The sequence below is a fragment of the Camelus bactrianus genome, chromosome 2 (assembly GCF_048773025.1).
Source record: "Camelus bactrianus isolate YW-2024 breed Bactrian camel chromosome 2, ASM4877302v1, whole genome shotgun sequence".
Classification (NCBI taxonomy): domain Eukaryota; kingdom Metazoa; phylum Chordata; class Mammalia; order Artiodactyla; family Camelidae; genus Camelus; species Camelus bactrianus.
In genome coordinates this window covers 26,757,816-26,780,094 of record NC_133540.1, presented here as the reverse complement: position 1 = coordinate 26,780,094, position 22,279 = coordinate 26,757,816, and the positions used below count along the sequence as shown (strand labels likewise).

The 22,279-nt window shown below is 34.5% G+C and overlaps 1 protein-coding gene across 2 annotated transcripts in view; it reads left to right on the top strand.

The window, feature by feature from the left end:
- MND1 (meiotic nuclear divisions 1) overlaps positions 1 to 21,840 on the top strand; it is a 60,043-nt gene extending 38,203 nt beyond the window's left edge. For both annotated transcript variants that reach the window (XM_074377149.1, XM_010968519.3), the window contains exons 5-8: positions 1,899 to 1,973; positions 4,679 to 4,793; positions 16,668 to 16,712; positions 21,598 to 21,840. In XM_074377149.1, the coding sequence (XP_074233250.1) occupies positions 1,899 to 1,973; positions 4,679 to 4,793; positions 16,668 to 16,712; positions 21,598 to 21,704 (342 nt within the window). In that variant the 3' untranslated portion in view covers positions 21,705 to 21,840. The remainder of the gene's footprint in view (positions 1 to 1,898; positions 1,974 to 4,678; positions 4,794 to 16,667; positions 16,713 to 21,597) is intronic.
- Positions 21,841 to 22,279: the final 439 nt, after the last annotated feature.

Here is a 22,279-nt window from a genome sequence, read left to right as displayed (position 1 = left end):
AAGTCAGGGTAAATCTACCAACTTTCTGAAGGTACTGTTTGTGGTTTTTAAGCGAAAACGGGTATCTAAATATTATTCACCCTCTACATATAATAAGGCCATATTCTGAAAGGTTAGTTTCTTAGAATCAGACAAAAGAAATTACTCATCCAATCATTAATTATTTTCTAAATGTTTATAACCCAAGAATGAGGGAGGAGTGGAATATATTTTAAGAAACCCCTTACCCAATCAAGTGAGTCTGAAATTTCTAACAAGTTCGTAGTGAAATACATGGTGGAGAATTTAGTATTGGGAATTTCCTGTGATTATTTAGTCTGGGGCCCAAGTAGGATTAATACAATTGAGACAGGAAGCAAAGTTATGAAATTAACAGTCCTTTTTGGTGTGGGCTCAACCATGTACTAATGAATATTCTATTATCTGAGGTCTCCTTTTGCTGGTATTATTTAATCCATTTCCAATACAACTTACTACTTTCTAAGCTTAGTAAAATACTTAAAATGATCACTTTTAAGGTATGTAAAACATGAATAAAATCAACAGCCGGCTAATAGATTTTTTTCTTTCTGAGAATTTAATATGCAATTCCTTATAAAGTACCTTATTTAAGAATAATCAGTGGTGCATTCATTTTTGACTGTGTTAGTGAAACAGGTCCCAATACCACCAGTCTATAAGAAACAGTCTAGGGTGTTTCAAAGGGACTTAAGTCAGAGGTGAAAAGAAATTTAAAGAGAGAATTTATATAAAACAGGTATTTTTGAATTTTCAAATTAAAAATTTAAATAATACACTTCACATTATTTGTGATGAAGGTGGGAAAACCTGATATATGAAGATTGTAGAAAAGGTTGAAAGCATATTGCTCTTTTTTTTGTATAGGATAGGAGGAAATACTTTTTTTTTTAATTGAAGTAGAGTCAGTTGCAATGTATCAATTTCTGGTGTACAGCACAATGTCCCAGTCATGCATATAATATATATTCTTTCTCATTAAAGATTATTACAAGATACTGAATATAGTTCCCTGTGCTGTACAAAAGAAACTTTTTTAAAATCTATTTTTATATATAGTAGCTAATATTTGCAAACCTCAAACTCCCAAATTTATCCCTTCCCACCCCCTTTCCCTTGTAACCATAAGATTGTTTACCATGTCTGCAAGTCAGTGAGTTCATAGTGTCCTTTTTTTTCTTTCTTTTTTTTTTAGATTCCACATATGATTGATATCATATGGTATTTTTCTTTCTCTTTCTGGCTCCACTTAGAATGATGATCTCTAGTTCCATCCATGTTGCTGCAAATGGCATTATTTTATTTTTTATGGCTGAGTAGTATTCCATTCTATAAATATACCACAACTTCTTTATCCAGTCATCTGTCGATGGACATTTGGGCCACTTCCATGTCTTGGCTATTGTATATAGTGCTGCTGTGAATATTGGGGTGCGTGTATCTTTTTGAAGTAGAGTTCTCTCCAGATGTATGTCCAGGAGTGGGATTGCTGGATCATATGGTAAATCTGGTTTTTGTCTTTTGAGGAATCTCCATATTATTTTCCATAATGGCTGCACCAAGCTACATTCCCATCAGCAGTGTAGGAGGGTTCCCTTTTCTCCACACCCTCTCCAGCATTTATCGTTCATGGACTTTTGAATGATGGCCATTCTGACTCATGTGAAGTGATATTAAACTTTTTTTTTTTCAGTCTGCCCTAATGATTTATGGTAGTTGGTTTTCTCCAATTTAGAGAAATTAGTTCCCAATGTAGTCTTTGACTTTTTTGTTACACGGACTTGGGCTGAAGACGAATCTCATTCTGTCTTCTTGACTCGTAAACTTTATGTTAAGCAAATTTATCTTAGCAAGACATTTTATTTGTTTTAATTCTCTAGTTATCTGAGGGAAACCAAAAGCATGCAAACCTACAGAAAAGCATTGAGAAAGCTAAAATTGGCCGACATGAAACGGTAAGTTTGTATCCTGTAGGTTCTTTAATCATGTCGATTCTAAATAGAAGAGTAAAAGCATAGAGCTTCCTGTGGGGAGGATGCTGCTTCTCCCAGAGGAGAAGTGAAGCTCAGCAAAGTATGTCAACATCTCACCTGGTAGTTCACTAGTGGTGAATCTAGATTTGTCATTGTTGCTGTGTTGTGTTGTCTGGGCAGTATAGCAAAGAAGCATTAACCCTGGAGCCAGGCTGCCTAGGTTTGAACGTCTCCTAAACTCTCTCTTCTCAGTTTTCTCCATTGTAAAGTGGGGAATAATAAAATCTACATCACTGAGTTACTGTGTGGATTGAACTAGCTAATATTTGGAAAGGACTTAGAAGAGAGCCTGGCACAAAGTCAGCCCTATATAAATGTTTATGTAAAATTTTAAGAGTCTTTTATTTTAAAGTCTTGGCTCAGAACAAATTGAAAACTATCATTATAGTATCCTTGTGTCCTCGTAATGTTTCTAAATTATTTAAATGAATATTGACCTATTTTATTTTAAAAAGTGCAAATGTTCTCTGAAGTATTACATTAGGGGTTTTTAAAAAATCACTTTACTTTCTAGTTTCATCATTATCTAAAGTATGGATTTATGACTTGAAAAAAATGTTGAAGATCAACATGAACCACTAAGCATTTCAACTCAGCCTCTGCTTGTACCACTTGATAGTGAAAGAGACTCAAAAACTTGTCACATTGTAGAAAAGAATACATCACAGGTTTACATGGCTTTATGCTTTTCAAAGTTGTTTTACATGCAGTCTGCGTGAATGGTCAGCACGCTCACAGATAGGAACTAGAGAATGGTGATTGCTGAAGAGGATTTAAGGGAAGGTAAGTTCTGGGCATAACCTTAAACTATGATGTTTCTTCTGTGGACAGCAATTACCACTTCTTTATTTGGCAATAACTTGTAGAAGCACCTTCAACTAATGGTGACATATTCATGCCCAAAAGTAGTTAGTTAGCCAGTCTACTGAAGGTTACCCCATCCACTGTAACCACTGGAATGAGGACAAAAAGACACTGGCACACTTAGTTGGTGCCTGTAGCCATCAGAAGGGTAGAGTAGTTCAGAAAAGCTCCTGAGAGAGACAAACTCTTGTGTTCATCCTGAGTTCACTAGTCAGGAGTTTTCAGAAATATCTAAAAGATTTTTCCATCTGCTAGATATTATTCATGGTGGTGATACTGCTGACGATGGTAATGAAGGAGAAGAAACAGCTAGCTTACATATTCTGCTTACTAAACGAGCAAGGCAGGACTGTTCCAAACACATTTTCTATATTTATTGAATCCTGCCAACAGTCCAAGGAGGTAGCTCCTATTACTGTCTTCATTTCTACATTTGAGGAACTGAAAGCACAAAGAGGTTAAGTAATTTGGCAAAGATCTTGTTGCTGGTAACAGTCTGAGATGGCTCCCAACTCAGGGTATCTGGAGAGCTGTCATTGCATTCACACGGATGGCCACCCCTCTGCTGCTCCTGTCTCCATTAGCTTCTCTCCACTCATTTGTCATTGTAGAATGTGTATAATTTCAGTGTTGATAGCAAATAATGACCATCTTATATTGTAGTTATTTTTTAATTTCTTCTGTGCTTTGCTAATGTGGTATACTGTAATCATATTTATCTATTTCATTTAAATTAAAATTAAATACAATTAAATTCAGTTTCTCGGTAACAAAAGTCACAGTACATGTACTCAGTAGCCCCATGTAGTTGATGTTTCCTGCCTTTGAGAACACAGATCCAGAACATTTCTGTCACTGCAGAATTCTGTTGGACTCGGCTACCTCAGAGCTGTGTGCATGCATTCTCTTGTATAAATGCCAACAAAAGGAGCTTTCTTCGCTTTGGAACTAAAGAGAACAGAGAAAGGCAAAAGTAGGAAAATACAAGTACAGAAATGTAAGCTAGCAAGGAACCTTAAACAAGTCCGATCAGGCAGCTTGAACTCTGTTTGGTTTTGCCCCAGACTTACCCTATAATTCTGTACCATAACTTTTCCGTTAGTTGATTTTTATTTGGGCTTACGTTTCACACATATGAACTGAATACTGATAGCACTATGACTTCTACCTGTTAGAACTAAGGCTAGAAATTTCAAATGGTGTTTATTGGATCATTTTGTGTTTAAAATCTTTATTCTGGTTTACCTTTAAAGGAACGTGATAAGGAGGTCACAAAGCTACAACTCTTATTTCTGGTATTTTAAAATATTTTTGAGGGTTAATCATCTTTGAAGGTTGGAAAATTATCTAGATGACTTTTAAGGAAAATTTTACAATGATTGATGTTGCCATAAAATATTACTTATATAATAATGGATGCAGTCTTGTGAAACTACCTAAGGAGCAGTATTTTTTTTTCCTAACTTGATGACAATCATCTTTGAGTTCATGCATAATCAGTAACCTCTTATCTATTTACGAGCATTCCATTCTACATAATAATTTCCAGTTAGTCAACATATATATAAGGTGCTTGAGATTGCAGAGAAAAATGAGAATTGAGTTTGTTCTTGCACTGTGAATATATGTATGTATATAATTTTGTCAAAAGCCTAATGCATATCAGTTATGAGAAATAAAATGAAAATGTTTATAAAACATGTAACTTTATAACATATGGCATTTTGTTTATCTTAATTATACATAATATTATTTGAATGCAGGAAGAGCGAACCATGCTAACAAAAGAACTTTCTTCACTTCGAGACCAAAGGGAACAGCTAAAAGCAGAAGTAGAAAAATACAGAGAATGTGACCCGCAAGTTGTGGAAGAAATACGTAAGTTTGTATTACACTTTGAGGGTTTTTAACTTTGCTAATGAAAGACACTTTATACTTCTAGTTCCCTGGTAACCATTCTCCATGTATGTGAGAAAATAAAGCCCTTAATAGTGTTAATATTTCATTAATATTTCCATTAAGGGATCTTAATGTTAAAGCATTGAACAGTAACAACTTTGAAATTATGAGCATTTCAAGAACAAGGAAGGTCAGTGAGGTAGAAGGATAAAGTCATAAAATATAAGCTTAGGAAACTGAGGAGTCAGAGAGGGAACTAAGCTGTTGTCTTGATTCTAGAAAGAAACTCACCATTATCTTCCAAGAAAAGTGATATCAAAAAGGATGAGTTTACAAGTTGCAGAAAATTAGTCTGTGCATTGACTTGCCTTGTGAACACTCCAATGATATTCTTCCTTACTTTTAAACCAGAGTCCCCAGAGCTTCATTTTTAATAATTTTTATATATTCATGTAAATATGGAATTTTGAATATTTGAAGAAATGATACAGTGTGTTATAAAAATACTACATTTAATTGCTTAGGGAAATATGCATAACCTTTTTATATTTTTCTATCTTAGCTTCTCTTTTCATTTAGGAAATTTTACCCAGTGAAACTTTTAGAAAAAAATGACAGTATGTGATTGAAGGCTTTGAGAGAAATTGAAAATATTTGGTATTTTTAAATTAAGTTGAGAATCACATGGTATTCTTCACAATTAAAAAGATTTTAAGCAGTTCAGTTAGTGTTATCTACAGTTAAACTTAGTTTTAGAGACAGGTCCTGCTCTGCACGACTGCAGGAGTCACCGTTCAAGTCCATGCGGTGCACAGCTGAGATAATATGTATCAGTCCTAGTTCAGCTGATTGCCCAGGGCAATTTTCAAAGCAAAATGGAGACAGAACCCCCTGAGCCAGTTTCTGTGAATTAAGTATTTGGGAGACATGTTAACTCTTTTGTGCTGCCTGCAGATTCTTTTCATTTATTATTTTCTTGCAGAAGAAAGTGCTAACCAAGTCTGCTACAGAATTAACCACTTTAATCTATTTTAAAGTTTTAACTAGTGTCAAATGACCCTTAGTGAATACAAGCACATCAAAGCAACAGGACACAAGGTATGAATTCACTACTAGGAAGCTAGGCCTGCTCATGATTTACCTTCAAAAGGAAACACGTACTGTGTGTTAAAGAGGACATCGGATGTTATGTGTCTTATCTAGAGCAGATTCTCATGAAAGACTGTTTTAAGAACAATTTTCTTACCCAGATTTAATACCTTCAGATGATTTATTTTCAGGATCAGCATGGCTGTGCCCTGTAGCAGTTCCTCATGAAAATTACGTTTTCACATTAACCAAATATGATCTTTCATTTATTACTTTTACTTGGTTCTACGTTCCTTCCTGATTTTAGTTTTGTGCAATTCTTGGACTTTCTCCTTGAAGTACCAACTCTTGCTTCCCCATCTCATTCTTTTTTCTATCCAGGGACCCATAGGTCTTAGCCATACCTAGTCAAGGCTTCTGCTTTTTCACCCTGTAGTCCTCATTGGGTTGTCACAGCTCTTTCCTTGGGCAGATGACCCTGACTGATATCACCTCAACTGTGACCTCCCATTTTTACAGTCCTTTTCATGATTTTGATTACATCTGTCCACTCAGGAACGACTAAAACTCTTATTTAGGCTTAGAAAACTATTCTGACCTATGCTGATGGTGATCGTAAGCCAGTGGAGCATCTTGAGTTGCTGAAAATCAAGACAGAGAATTAGGCCAGACTGACTCATGAAGTGGGAAAACTTGTTTCAGGCACATAATTTCCAGTGTTGCCATTTCTTGTACCTCTGAATCAAGCAGCAATCTTGGCAAGTGCATCACCTGTTAGAAAGGTAATCAAACTTGAAGAAAGTGGTTTCAGGGTATATTAAAGATGATGGGTTTTCTGGAGAGTAGAATAACATAGTTGAGATGGAAGTTGCAACTATAATTTTATACTGGTTGCCTGAATTCTCTCCATCTTAACCCTTGAATTTAAAAATTGGTAATTTATTTCTCAACCCAAGGAAAACATGCCAATGTGAATGAGTATTATGCGGGGTATGAGGTCTAAGTGAATGAGAAGTTTTCTGATTTTCAGTGAAGAGACTATCTTTCTTCATCAACATCAAACCTAAATTATCTTTTAGTATTTATTTATGCAGCCACATAAGAATGGATCTGTATTTGGGTTATATAGAATTTGCAATTATGAATCTATTACAAATATATTAATTCTTTACATTTTCACATTGTATGTTTCTGATCTTAATGGGAAATGAAAGGGTAAGAGTCCTTCCTTCCTAGTTTTGTGCTATTATTTTTTTATTTCATTAAAAAATCTTTTATAGAATACATTAATTATAGAAAATTACAGCATATTTAATAGACATTAGATGTGTAGGATAATTACATTATTCCATAAATAAATTTTAAGAGTCTCATGTTCTACCGACCAAGCCAGTTGGGCCATAAATATATTTTAGATGTGAAGGTAGCACCATATCTTTTTCTGTGGAATGTTACCAAACTACAGTGAAAAGAAAAAAAACTGTCAAAGCCTGTATACCTGTAGAAAGAATTTTTAAGCTAACTTCAGTTCATATTTTTATAGAGAAATGTTTAATTTCTTGGCTTTTAAAATTCAAACAGCTAACAAGTGAAACTTTATATGTGGAGCTTTTACTTTCGGCCAAAATAGAGTAATAATGTACTGAATTTATCCCCCCACATAAAAACAAACAATATATGAAATGACAGTTTTCAAGATACTTGATATCAGACCACAAAGGAAAGTGATTCCTAGAGAAAGGAAACAGACAAAGTAAGCCTTACATTGTCCCAGGTTACTCTGTTGAGTTTCCTGGCTGCAGCACAAAGAAGGAGAACCTAGGCAGAGCCCTGCAGACTCCCTGAGTCGAGGAGATGCAACTGAGATTAGGGAGACCAACAGCATTCTAGAGGGGAAAGAGTAACACAAAGAGAACCCTGGATATCTAGAGAGGGTTCCTCTCAAGTAGTTGATGCATGCATATGAGAAATATACCCAAAGCTGAAGAAAGAACAATCTCAAAGGATTGAAGGAACAGTGCCAGGCACTCACACAGGAGCAGGAGTAGTGTCTGCTTTCACCAGCCAGACTAGCAAAATTTATAATCCATAAGGCATTGGGTAGAGTACTCAAGAAGATCTTGCCTCAGTAGAAGGGAGTAGTTAGCCCTCAACTGAGCTTTGCTCTCAACCCATCTAACAAGCCATAAGAACAAGTCTTGAAAGGATCAAAGTATTGTACAATAACCTAAATTCATTCCTAACAGAGCTCAATAATTTTTGTAGGAGTACAAAAATATCCAGCACCCAGCAAGAAAATATTCATGTCTGGCATACAATGAAAGATCACCAAGTATGCAAAGAAGTAGGGAAAACATTATCCTTAATGAGGAGAATAATCAAACCTTCAATGAAAACTGACCCAGAATTAACACAGATAGTAGGATTAGAAGACTATAACATTAACAGTTACTATAAATGTACTTTATATGTTCAAAACGTTAAGTAGAAACATTGAAGATATAAAAAAGACCCAAGTCAAACTTCTGGAGATGAACACTATGGTGTCTGGAAAGAAAAATACACTGGATTGGGTTAACAGCAGATTGAGCTTCTGCAGAAAAGATTAGTGTATTTGAAGACATAGCAATAGAAACTACTCAAAATGAAACTCAGGGAAAAATAATTTAATGAAAATAGCCTCTGTGAGTTATAGGACAACTTCAAGTGACCTAATGTATGTGTAATTACAGTCCCAAAAGGGGTGTATTTTGAGGGTGGGGCCAGGGCAGGGGGTGTTTCAGACCAGAAAAATATCTGAAGAAATAAATATCAGAAGAAATAAAGGTGTAAATTTTTTTTTAATTTGATTAAACCCACAGATTCAAGAAATTTAAATATGTAAGTAGTAAATGGCAGTGATCTCTGTATCACTAAATCTAGAGAACTTTTTTAAGCTTTACCTTGACTTACCCTAAATCCCTTTTCCCAATGAGATTATTGTTTTTAAAATGTACTTTTTGGTAATGAAGGGTTTCATAGGATTTGGCTATCATGTTATTGCAGAACAGATTATACTGGATTAAAGGATTATGAGTTTCACAAATTGATTTTAATAGGATTTGGTTCTTAATAATGTGGCTGTAACACTTTGTATTATAGCAATCAGGCTTATCTCTAAGTCTGTCATGACTTATTTTGAAACTTTTTTCTGCTGATAATAGCTATAGCCCTTATGTTCCTGTAGACATGATTATGTATTATCTCTCATTTCTCAATAATTCTTGCAGGAAATATTTATATTTCATGCCAGTTGAATTACTGATATCATTAAACAAGTATTAGCAAGATTAGTTGCAAATATCCAAGAAATGAGAAGTAAAAGAAATAATTTATTAAAAAAATAAATTTTTATTTAGCTACTCTGATCATTACTTAAGTGAGAAAATAAGTTGTAGTACAACCTGAATTCTCACATTAAAGGATTTGGAAAGTAAGTCTTACAAGCACTTAAGAAATTTTCTTCGAAATAAATGCCCAGATGACAGTGAAAATGATGGAGTAAGGACCTTTGGAAATTTACCCTTCCATGAAAACTAGCAAAAATTGTTACAACTTTTCCAGAATTCTAGAAACTAACCAAAGATTTGCCCATTCAAGAAAAATGACTGGACCTCTGCAAGAAGAGTGAGCTTTGTGTTGTTTAATTTGCTCTAGTTTTATCGCCTACCCTCCCCCTCAACAGTCAGCCCTGCATTCTTGGTATCAGAGGGAGTAGGATAGAACTGGAGCTCTTTTAGTCCCTCATTCCCAAAGAATTGTCGTTATTTGGCATCTTTGGTGGTTCCCTAAAAGCCACTAATAGAAAGAATTGTCTTCTTTTGACCTGGCTTGTAGTATGCTCATCACTAACAGCCTCTTCCTGGGGGCCGTTTGTCTAAAACAATTACAGGCAAGACTTTAACTTCACAACTGTCTTAGGTGATGAATAACAGTTAAGGAAAAGAGTAGACTAACTAAAAAGCTTAAAGGGAGAGACCAAAGGAGATGTTCATTGGTGCCTTGAAAAGAAACATATTCCTGGAAATCTAGAATGCCACTTACATGCATAGTGCTGTGTACATTCTCAGGAAAGACCTGAGAAGGTCCTAATCTCCTACCACTAGCTGACCTTGACAATCTGTGCAAGAAGGAAGTGAAGGCTAGAGCAGAGTTGTAAATTGACTAGCTGGGTATTGTTGAAACCTGCCTTAGCACACACAGAAACACACACACACAATCTCTCACCAAAGACTTGGAGATTTAATCCAGGTGTTTAAGGTGCTGTTCAATTATTAGCTGACGAGTAAGCAAACTGACTACAGACTTCAGTAGCCACACATAATAAATATAGACTCTGCAGAATTGGTTCAGTAAATCATTAAATAAACAATAACTACAACAAGTAGCAACAACACTAACCCTGGGAAGAATCTGATTTCCAGAATTGCAACATTATATTATTTTAAATGATCAGTTTTCAATAAAAAACAATTACAAGACATACAAAGAGACAAGAAAATGTGGCTCATGCATGATTTTGGACTTGCTAGACAAAGACTTTAAATCAGCTATTTTAAATATGTTGAAAGTGCTAAGGAAAAACATGTCTAAGAAACTAAAGGAAACTCTGAGAATGATATCTCACCTAATAGAGAATATTAATAAAGAGATAGAAATTATTAAGAAGGAACCAAATAGAAATTCTGAAAACTATGATAGCTGAAGGGAAAAATTCACTGGAGAGATTAACAGCAGTTTGAGCAGGCAAGAGAAAGAATCAGTAACTCAAGGATAGTTCAATTGAGATAATCCAGCCTGAGGAACAGAAATCAAAAAGAGTGAAGAAACATTCACAGTGTCTCAGAGACCTATGGTATGGCATAAACAGTGTCACATACTCATAATGGAAATCACAGAAGTTGAGGAGAGAGGAAGAGGGCAAAAGAATAAGGGCTGAAAACATCCCAAATTTGATGAAAAACTTTACACATTCAAAAAGCTTAACAAATTCCATTTAGGACAGCCTCAAAGAGATCTACACAGAGACACATCATAATCAAACTGTCAAAAGATAAACAGAATATTGAAAGCAGCAAGAAACAACTCATCATATAGAAGGGATCTTCAGTCAGATTAACAACTTGATTTTTATTATAAGCCTGTAGAGGCCAGAAACATTGGAATGACATATTCAAAGTGCTGAAAGAAAAAAACTGTCAACCAAGAATTCTGTATCTAGAAATACTTTCCTTAAAAACTGAAGGACAAAGTAAGATATTCCCAGATAAATAACTGAAAGGGTTTGTCACTAGTAGACCTACCTTTAAAAAGAAAAAAGGAAGTTCTTCTCATTGAAGTGAAAGGACACTAGGCAGCAACTTGATCAACGTGAAGAAACAAAGCAAACTAGATTCACATAAGGAAATCTAAAGCACAGTGCATGTGCATTTTTGTTCCTATCTTGTGTTCTCTTATCTGGTTTGAAATACAGCTACGTAAAGCAATAATGATAAACATGTTGGGCACACAATGTATATAGTATAATTTGTGACAATAACAGTATAAAACTGAGGAGGAGAATGGAGCTATGTAGGAGGAAAATTTTTGCATACTCTTGAAATTAATTTGGTATTCTAGTTAGATTGTTACAAAATAAGATGTTAGTAGTAGTCCCCAGGGCAACCACTAGAAAATTACCCAAAAATATTTGGTAAAAGAAATTAGAGAATTAAAATGATATGCTAAAAATATTCATTTAACATAAAATAAAGCAATTGTGGAGGAATTAAGAAGCAAAAATGCATATGACATATAGAAAACATATAGCAAATGGCAGATGTAAATCCTACTTTATCAGTAATTACATTAAATGTAAATGGGTTAAAGTCCAATTAGTAGGCAGGGATTGACAGAATAGATTAAAAATACATAAGCTAACTACATACTTTACAGAAGACTCACATTTGACTCAAAGACACAAATATAGTGAAAGTAAAGGCTGGAAAAAGATATTTCATGAAAACAATAACCAAAGGTGAGCTAGAGTGACTAGACCAGTACTAAAGAAAATAGACTAAGAGAAAAATTGTTACTATAGACAAAGTACAGTTTATAAATATAGTGTTAGAGGTCAACTCTTCAGGAAGATATGACAATTATAAACATATATACACTTAACAATAGAGAACCAAAATATGTACAATAAAAACCAAAAGAACTGAAGGGATAGACAGTTCAACAATAATTGTTTAAAATTTCAGTAATCCGTTTTGAATAAACAGTGGAGCAATGAGATGGAACATAAGCAAGGAATTAGAGCACTTACTGCTATAAACCAACTGAATCTAACACACATCTATAGAACACTTCACTCAACAATAGCAGAAGACACATTCTTCTCAAGTGCACATGAAATATTCAAGAATAGACCATATGTTAAGTGTAAGCAAGTCTCAGTAAATTTAAATGGATTGATAATACAAAGTATATTTTCTGATGACAGTGGAATATTATAAGGTAAATAACAGGAGGAAATTTGGGAAATCCACAAATATGTTGAAATTAATCAACACTCCTGAAAAAGGATGGCTCAAAGAAAATCATAATGGAAATTAGGAAATACTGTGAAATAGTGAAGATTAAAACGTATGAAAACTTACTGGATGCATGAAGGCATTGTTCAATGAGAAATTTATTAACATTTTAATGCCTGTGTTAAAAAAATAGAGAAAGCTCTCAAATAAATAACCTAGCCTTCCATCTTAAGAAACTAGAAAGAGAAGAGCAAACTAAACCCAAGGCATGTATTAGGAAGAAACTAAAATGACTAGAACAGAAATAAGAGAAGAAACAGGAGAAAATCAATGAAACCAAAAGTTGGTTCTTTTTTTTTTTCCAGTTTTCAGTTTTATTAAGTAGAATTGTTATAATTTGACTGCACATATACAATATATTACATGTAAATACATATATACAATATACTGCACATTTTTTTAGTTTGCATATATGTACTGATCATTGTTTCTAAGAACAGTTTAGACCTTTAGCTTTTTAAACTTACATAGTTATCAAAGGAATAAAGCCAATCATAAAATAAGAATCAACAGAATGCAGTAATCCAGTCATAAAGGACAGTCAAATGTGCTTATGCATATTCAAGAAATCAATCATCTAAGTTATAAATAATAGGTAGTTCATTTATTTGTTTGTTTGTTTTTAAGATTCCACATATGAATGATATAATAGGGTGTTTTTCTTTCTCTTTCTGGCTCATTTAGAATGACCAAAAGTTGGTTCTTTAAGCAAATCAAAAAAATTGATCTTTAGCTAGACTGATCAAGAAAAAAGGAAGATTCAGATTACTAAGATCAGGAATGAAAGAGAAGGATCATTATTGACCTAACAGATAGAAAAATGATCATAAAGGAATACTATGAGCAGTTAGTTGTATGTCAATAAATTTGATAAGCTATATGAAATGAATAAATTTCTAGAAAGATACAAACTACCAAAACTATCTCAGGCATAAATGAACTATCTAAATAGATATATAACATGTTAAGAGATTGAGTTAGAAATTTAAAAACTTCTTACAATGAAAAGCCAAGCCTACACTGGTGAATTCTACCCATTTAAAGAAATAACTTTTCAATGAAAAAAGAAAGGAGAGAACACTTCCTAACACATTTTTTGAAGTCAGTATTACCCGGATACCAAAACCAAAGATGGCATAAGAAAAGAAAACTATAGTTAAGTATTGCTTATAAATGCAGATGTAAGAATTCTACAAATTGCTACAAAATACTAGCAGATCAAATCCAGCAGTATATAAAAAGGATTATACACCATGATTAAATGATACTTATCTCAGGGATGCAAACAACATTGTTTCAACATAGACAAAAATCAGTCAATCTAATCAATGGATTTACAGAACAAAGGTGGGAGAAAACCACATGATTGTCTCTAATAGACAAAAATTTTTTGATAAAGTCCAACACCCTTTTATTATAAAAACACTCAACAAACTAGGAATAGAAGTGAACTTTCTCAATCTAACAAAAGAGTATCTGGGGAAAAAAATACACAGCTAACATGATAAAAGGCTGTATGCTTTCGCTAAGGATGTCCACTGTCACCACATCTGTTCAACATTGTACTGGAAGTTCAAGGCAGGGCAGTTAGGCAAGAAAGAAAGAAAAAGAATCCATACTGAAAAGAAAAAAGTAAAACCACCTCTATTTGCATTTGACCTGATCTTAGACACATAGCCCTAAACAATCCACAAAACAACAACAAAGTACAAATATTAGACCTAATAAATGAGGTCAGCAGATTGCAAGATCAATCCATATGCAAAAATCACTTGTACCGTATGTACTATCAATGAACAGTCTGAAAATGAAGGGAAAATATCAAAATGAATAAATACTTGGAATAAAATTAATCAAAGAAGTACAAGATTTGTACTGAAAACTGCAAAACACTGAATGAAATTAAAGACCTATCTAAATAGAAAAGTATCCTGAGTTCACAAATTGAAAGACTTAACTAATGTTAAGGTGGAAATATTCCCCAAATTGATCTATAGATTAAATGTAAAACCTATTGAAATTCTAATTGCTTTTTTGGCAGAAACTGATGCTGATCCTAAAATTCATATGAAATTGCAAGGGACCCATAACAGCCAAAAGAATCTTGGGGGAAAAAAGAGTAGGAAGACTCAAATTACCCAATTTTAAAACTTACTACAAGTTTAGGATAGTCAAGGCAATGTGGTACAGGTATAAGAACAGACATATAGGTTAATGGAATAGACTTGAGAGTCCAGAAGCAAGGTTTTGAACAAAAGTGCCAAGACCATCAATCAGTACTCTTTTTATTTTATTTCTTTAATGGAGGTACTAGGGATGAACCAAGGGCCTCGATCGTATTCAGCATACACTCTACCACTGAGCTACTACTCTCCCCTATTTATTTTTTTTAATTATTATTTTCTTTTTCTTTTTTATTTATTTTTAATGGAGATACTGGGGATTGAACCCAGGACGTCATGCATGCTAAGCAAGTGCTCTACCACTGAACTCTACCCCCACTCCTGAGACTATCAATCAGGACAGAATAGTGTTTTCAGCTAATGGTGCCGGGCACAACTGGTTATCCACATGCAAATGAATCAATCTGACCTCCCACCTTATGCTATATATGAAAGTTAACTCAAGAAGATCAAAGACCTAAATGTAAGAGCTAAAACTATAAAACTCTCAGAAGAAAACACAGATGTGTATCTCTGTATCCTTGGTTTAGGCAACAATTTCTTGGATATGACATCAAAAGCTTGAGCAACCAACAAAAAAGTAGATACATTTGACTTCATCAAAATTAACAACTTTGTGTGTCAAAGTACATTGTCAGGAAAGTGAAAAGAACCCACAGAATGAGAGAAAATAGTTGCAAATCCTGTGTATGACAAGTGTCCAATATCCAAACCATATATTTTTTAAAATTCTCATGACTCAACAATTTAAAAAATGTAAGTATAGGCAAAGGATTTGAATAGACATTTTTCCAAGGAAAATAAATAAATGGCCAATAAGCATATGGAAAGATGCTCAACATCATCATTAGGGGAATGTAATTTATTTATTCCCCAAAATGTTGTACATACAGTTAACATTTGAACCAGCAATTCCACTCCTAGGTATATACCCAAAAGAATTGAAAACATGTTCACACAAAAATTATTAAATTGTTCATATTAGTAATAACAGCCCATGTCCGTCAACTGATGAGTGACTAAATGAATTGTGGTATAGCCATTCAATGGAATATTATTTAGCAACAAAAAGGAATGAAGTATTGATACATGCTACAGTTGATAAACCTTGAAAACTTTGTGCTAAGCGAAAAGAAGCCAGACATAAATGATTTAATTTATATGAAATGTCCAGAATAAGGAAATCCATAAAAGCAAAGTAGGTAAGTGGTCTTCAGGGGCTGAGGGAAGGGGGAATGTGGACTGACTCCTAATGGGTGTAGGATTTCCTTTTGGGTGATGAAAATGTTCTGGAATTAGGTAATGGTAATGGTTGTACAAACTTGTAAATATACTAAAACCTACTGAAATTTCACTTCAGTATGGTGATTTCTGTGATATATAAATTTCAATAAATAAATAACTACTATGGTGATAAATAATATTTGTGCCTTGTTGATCATGGCATTATTGTATGCTGTATAGATTAACTTGAAAGACATGATATAGATACATTTAATAGCAGGATGTATAATTAAATTTTTAAATTAAAATAAATATTTCCTTCTACAGGGCTACTGTATGACTGTTAAAATTTTATTGTCAGGTTTATTGTGGTCTAAAATATACATAAACTAAAATGCTTATCATTAAACACATTATTTTACCCTTTCTTGGTGTTGTAAATTGTTTGAGAAACATCTCAGTTAAACATATGTTGTCTTTAAAGGAGCAAGTGCAGTAGTAATGGACATTTAGGAAAGGGAAGTTGTTCACGTTGACTTTCTTTTCATGACGAATATAACTGCAGCTATCTAAAATTTCCCTGGGAAGCTGAGCAGGTTTGTGAGATACAGTATCACTATTTGAGCTTTTTTCCCAAAGCCATTTTGTATGTATAACCTTTGTTTATATATTTTTTAAAAAGAATCTATACATAGATGAACATTATTTTGTGTGTGCATGGATATATTTTTTTTTTTTTTCAGGTCAAGCAAATATACTGGCTAAAGAAGCTGCTAACAGATGGACTGGTATGTATCACAGGGCACTGGTAAACTGGTCAGACTCTTCCACAGTTACTATGATATGAAGTGCAGAAGCTATTGTGCCTAGTTTTGTTCAAGAAAAGACATTTTTGGAAATGTATGTATTAATCAAGTTTTTATATATTAACTCACTTTAGTAACAAGGTTTTTTTTTTTTAATCTTATTATGAGTCATTTTGTAAATTATAAGACATTTTTTAAAACCAATGATTTTGTCCAGTTTAAGTTTTGTGTAACTTTTCCCAGATAAATGGCTTAGGCTGATCCCTTAACCTTCGTATATATTAATACAAGATACAAATTTAAGAGTGTATCCTAAAGATTGGTCTTCTTGCTTATAATAAGCCAACATTTGTTGAGGGCTGACTGTAAGCCAGGCATTGTAAAGTGTGTCCATGGTGTGTTCTCATTTTATCCCCACAACAGTCTTGTGAGGTGGATAGGATTATCATCCCTAATTTTAGAGATGAAGCTGAGGCCACTAGGAGCCCACAGTCACACAGGTGCTGGGCAGTGGGACAGGGATTCAATTTCACGGTCCAGGCTCTTGCCCACTGCATGATACGCTCTTCTCCGTGTACCTGCTTTCATGTCAACGCCTCTTTAATCTACTTACCAATAGATATACCCTCTGGTCTATGTCAGGATATTTTAAGAAATGGGAATTAATAAGGCTTTATCTATGTGTCTTAAAGTTTAGAAGAAAGTTAATAAATAATAACTGTAGAGAATTATATACAAGCATGATTATGACTGTTAAAACCTGTCTGGAAGTTACACTGGTGTTTTTCCAGTATTTAATTATAAGATAGTGGTAATTGGACTTTTCCACTTGGTAAGTCTTTAGTGCCTTCACATGTGTTACTCATCTTTGTGTTTCTGTGGGAGAGTGTGGATAAGATTACATCGACAAAGAGAGGCACAAAGCTTGAAGTGGCTGCCTTAAGTCAAAGGTGATTAGTCACTGGAAGAACAGGGATTTGAGCCAGGTTTCCCTGATTCCATGTCCAGGCCTCTGTGTTTCACAGAAAGCTTAAGAATCATTTTTCCTTGTCTGTTTTATAATTAGGTAGACTGATAAAATCAATGTAACTGGCCTTTGGTTCCTATACAGTTACAATCTTATTTATTACAAAGCTATTTCCTACATAATGTAGTGCTTTAGTGATAGGAACAGAGGAGGGTAAAAGCAGCAAACTTAACATTGAACAAAAGAAGATAGTGAAACGTGTGTCCTGTAAAATGTGAGTAAATAATAAATACAGTGATGTATAGGTTTGAGTAATACAAAATTTGAGTGAGAAAAGTGACAAGTGAATTTTTAGGTTAAAAATAAGACAAGAGGAAGTAGTGGGAGTATAGCTCAGTGGTGCTTAGCATGCACGAGGTCCTGGGTTCAATCCCCAGTTCCTCCAGTAAAAAACAAAACAAAAAAAGACGAGAGTCACAAAGTGATTTCCCCCAATGAACAAGGCAGCTAAGCAAACAGTAGGAACCGGCAGCCTGTGTAGATGGTGGGAGGAGCTTGGCTTTGAACAGAATCCATGTTGCGCTCCTTATTTGCTATGTGACTTACTGAACTTCTCTGAGCCTGCTTCCTCATCTGTTCAGTGTGGATAATATCTACCTCATATTTTGGGAGGATTAAATAAGATGGTTTGTAAGCCCTTGAGCACACCATTAGACACAGATAAACAAATATTCCCCTTTTCCCTTTCTCTTCAAAAAAATCCTTTCATGTTTTCCAGTTGGTCATAAACTTCAAAAATTATAATTTAAAAAATGTGAACAACTTTTTTCCCCTTGTGTTATTAGCTGAGAAAGAACCTGAATCTTTTTAAATCATGTAGGAAGGATATTTTTAGGACAGCAGAAACAGCTAAGAACCATCTTTCCATTTGAGGAGGGAGGGTGTAGCTCAAGTGGTAGAGCACGTGCTTAGCGTGCACGAGGTCCTGGGTTCAATCCCCAGTACCTCCTCTAAAAATAAATCAATAAATAAACCTAATTACCTCCCTCCCCCTCAAAAAAAAAAACTTAAAAAAATTTTTTGGGGGTTTACAGCTTGCTTGCTCCTTCTAACATAAAAGTGTTATGCAAGAATCATGTAGTTAAAACAAATTACACCTCAGAATGCCTCTTCTTAAAACAACAAAGAGGAAGCATCAATAATACTTAAAACTAAAGATTGTTATGTAATTATTAGTTAAGATTTGGTTTCTTTATACAGAAAAGCTCCCTAAAATATATTCTGAATCGAGCATATTAACTTTAGTAATTCAGTATTTCGGTTTTATAGAATGAGAAATTACCTCAGGGTATAACTAGAAATATCACATCTAAATGTTTTATGACATTAAATACTTTAAATGTGATTTATCAAATTACATAAAACCTTGCCTAATAACTAAGACAGTGGAGTTTTTACGACTGTGTGAGAGGCATCTTAACGAACGAGGAGGGATAGATGTGTGGTCCTGACGTAGACTCATGAGTGTGCTACTGCCCATCCGATTCCTATATATATATATATATGCGTGTGTGTGTATATAGCTTGGGTATGATGTCATATAAATTAAGACAAATTCTACCAGACTTCAGGTTGTTTCTTTAAAAACAAAAAAAGGACCTATTTCTTATCCATTTGCAAACATTTCCACATAATAGAAAAATTAATTGACAGGGATGAACTGTCAAGATTTTGGGCAACATTGTCTTGAAGGCAGACATCCAGTGGCCCAAGGACATATTTAATCAGAGTCTTTTTGAATTGGTCCATTGAGCATTGTGTAGAGAAGCTTTTTATTTGTCTGTTCTTCATCTTTGAAGATTTATAATAAAATGTTTTCATGCCCTCATATAAACCAGGAACTTCTTCCTGCAAAGCCTCTAGCCTTGCTCTGGTGCCTTGTTTTCTTCTCTCCTGATCCGGTTTGAAGTCCATTCCTCCAGGCTTCCTAGAGTGTTGCATGTGTCCTCTTATTTCCTGGAAATCCTTCTGTATTCTTGAGCCTATTCTGGAAGCTGTACACATAACCCTTGATGTTTTCTCTCTAACAGACATATCACTTTGGAATTGTTTAGAAATAAATTGATTTTTCTCTCTACTCTTGTGTCAGCTTGAAGGCATAGGCTCTTTATGTTCTGGAATTCCTGTAACACACTTAATACCTGTCTTATGTAGCAGTGGGCTCTCTATAAGTATTTGCTTCTGATTGTCAAGAATGCACAGGTTGTGCAGACACTAATAAAACTACACAGGTCATTCTACAGTACCTCATGCTATTAGTGTTCTCGCTTAGGGTCTTGTGAAAAGTAAAGATTTAGTTTAGACTGTTACACGGATTTATTTTAGTGTCTGTTATTCCGTAACACATTAATTAAAAGAAATGAGGATTTTTTGTTAACATTATTCTATTTGATATAGTAGTATTCACCTTAGCAGTGAACTTCATTCCTAACATTTAGTTATCATTATCTGATAGTTGGAATTAAACTTTCTTTTAGAAAGTTTTTTTAAATGTTTTAAAAAGTGATCAAACTACATATATTAATTTCCTAAGAAATCATAGCATTATACTTCAGACTAGGTGGCTCAAACAACAGAAATTAATTTTCTCACAGTTCTGGAGGCTGGAAGTCCAAGATCAAGGTGTGAGCAGGTTTGGTTTCTTCTGAGGCCTCTCTCTCCTTGGCTTGTAGGTGGTCACCGTCTCCTTGGGTCCTGACAGGGTCTTCTCTCTGCCTGCCCCTTGTGTCTCAGGGTGTCCACATTTCCTCTTCTTACAGAGACACCAGTCAGATTGGATTAGGACCCTTCCTAATAGGCTCGTTTTCACTAAATCACCTCTTTGAAGACCCAATTTCCAAATATAGTCACATTCTGAGGTAGTGGGCTTAGGACTGTAACATACGAATCAGGGGAGGTGACGCGATTCAGCCAATAACACTCCAGAAGAACCTGTTTTAACCCTTCATTCATCTCAACTAACACAGTGCTCAGCGTTTTATGGAATACTCTGAACCAGAAAACTGTATACCATTATTTTTCTCTATTTATAATAATATTCATTATGAAGATGGTGAATGTACATTAAAGAGAACGTGTAAAATTAAAGCTCACCATCATTCCCATCCCCTGGGTGCAGCTGCTGTGAGCACGTTGGCACTGCCTCGTGTCCCTCACTGCCTGCGCGTAGTCACCCTTCCAGGGGGTTAGACATTCAGAGTGCTTCTATTTTTCCCTTTTGTTACACTGGGGTGAAGATTTGATCATAAATCTTTGTACACATTCTGTTTTATTTCCTTGGGGTAAATCCCTTTAGGTAGATAAAACAGTTTTTTCAGTGGCAAATGCAGTTTAAATTCCCCCCAGGGGACACGGAGGACACATCTTCTCCTTTCTTAGTCTTAAGAGAGGAGAACCCCTTCCCTCTTCCTCACCCCTTTGCTCTCCCACTGGCCTGACTGGGAGCCATTACTCTCTGTGGGGGAGGGAGGGGGTCTGGCCAGAATGCGTTCCTTTGGGGACCGGAGCAGCTCTGATCCCTGAGGTAAGAGGCCTGCCTCTGCTGCAGAAATGTGGAGGAGGCGCCACTAACTTCTCCCCGTCTTTGGATTATTCTTTAAGTCAGCTATTCTTTAGCGGCAACTAATTCACTGAATTTTTAAATATGAGATCCATTTATTCAAAACACTCATTAAATATTTTCTTTCTTCTGAAATTAATTGCCATTACTCTTGAAAATACAGAAATCTCCTTATTTTGATACTTCTAGAAGTAAAATTAAAAAAAGCCTGTAGAATATATTTGAAATGTTTTATGATTATGTTTTTGATTCTCAAAAGTGTTTCTCCATTTTCTTTATAGATAACATATTTGCAATAAAATCTTGGGCCAAAAGAAAATTTGGGTTCGAAGAAAATAAAATTGATAAAAATTTTGGAATTCCAGAAGACTTTGACTACATAGACTGAACTGCTCAGTGTCGGTGAAGGATCTATGTACTTGTGAATATGTAACGTTTTTGTTACCCAGCTAAATGTACTGAATTATCATTTACCTGTAACTGTGTTTTTCATTTTATTAATTTTAAATAAAGTATAAAGTGTAGATTTTTGCAGTCTTTGATCAGTCAAAAACAGGATGACAGCCTCAGTGCTCATCAGAGTAGGAGAATGCATAGTAAAGCTGTCCACCTGTTAGGCTTACCAGTAATTTTTTTAGAGATCACAGCCATCATGACATGATAACATTTTTTATTTTCATTCAAACATTAAGTATTAAGAACTAAGGGTACCTTTGAAGGCTCTATTATACACATACATGCTTGGAAATAACTTCAAAAACCCTAATTGCTGCTTTACTATTTCTCAGTATTTAGTGGAAAGTGTGTGTGAGTGATTCTTAATATACTGCATCATATTTACAAATCTTCCACAGAAAAAAATACAGAAAGTTGGTATTCCTCAAATTTAAAGTTAGATAGAATTCCTCAGATGTGAAAACTACTTTCTTTTGAATGTGTGATGCTTTTCTACTGTAAAGAATA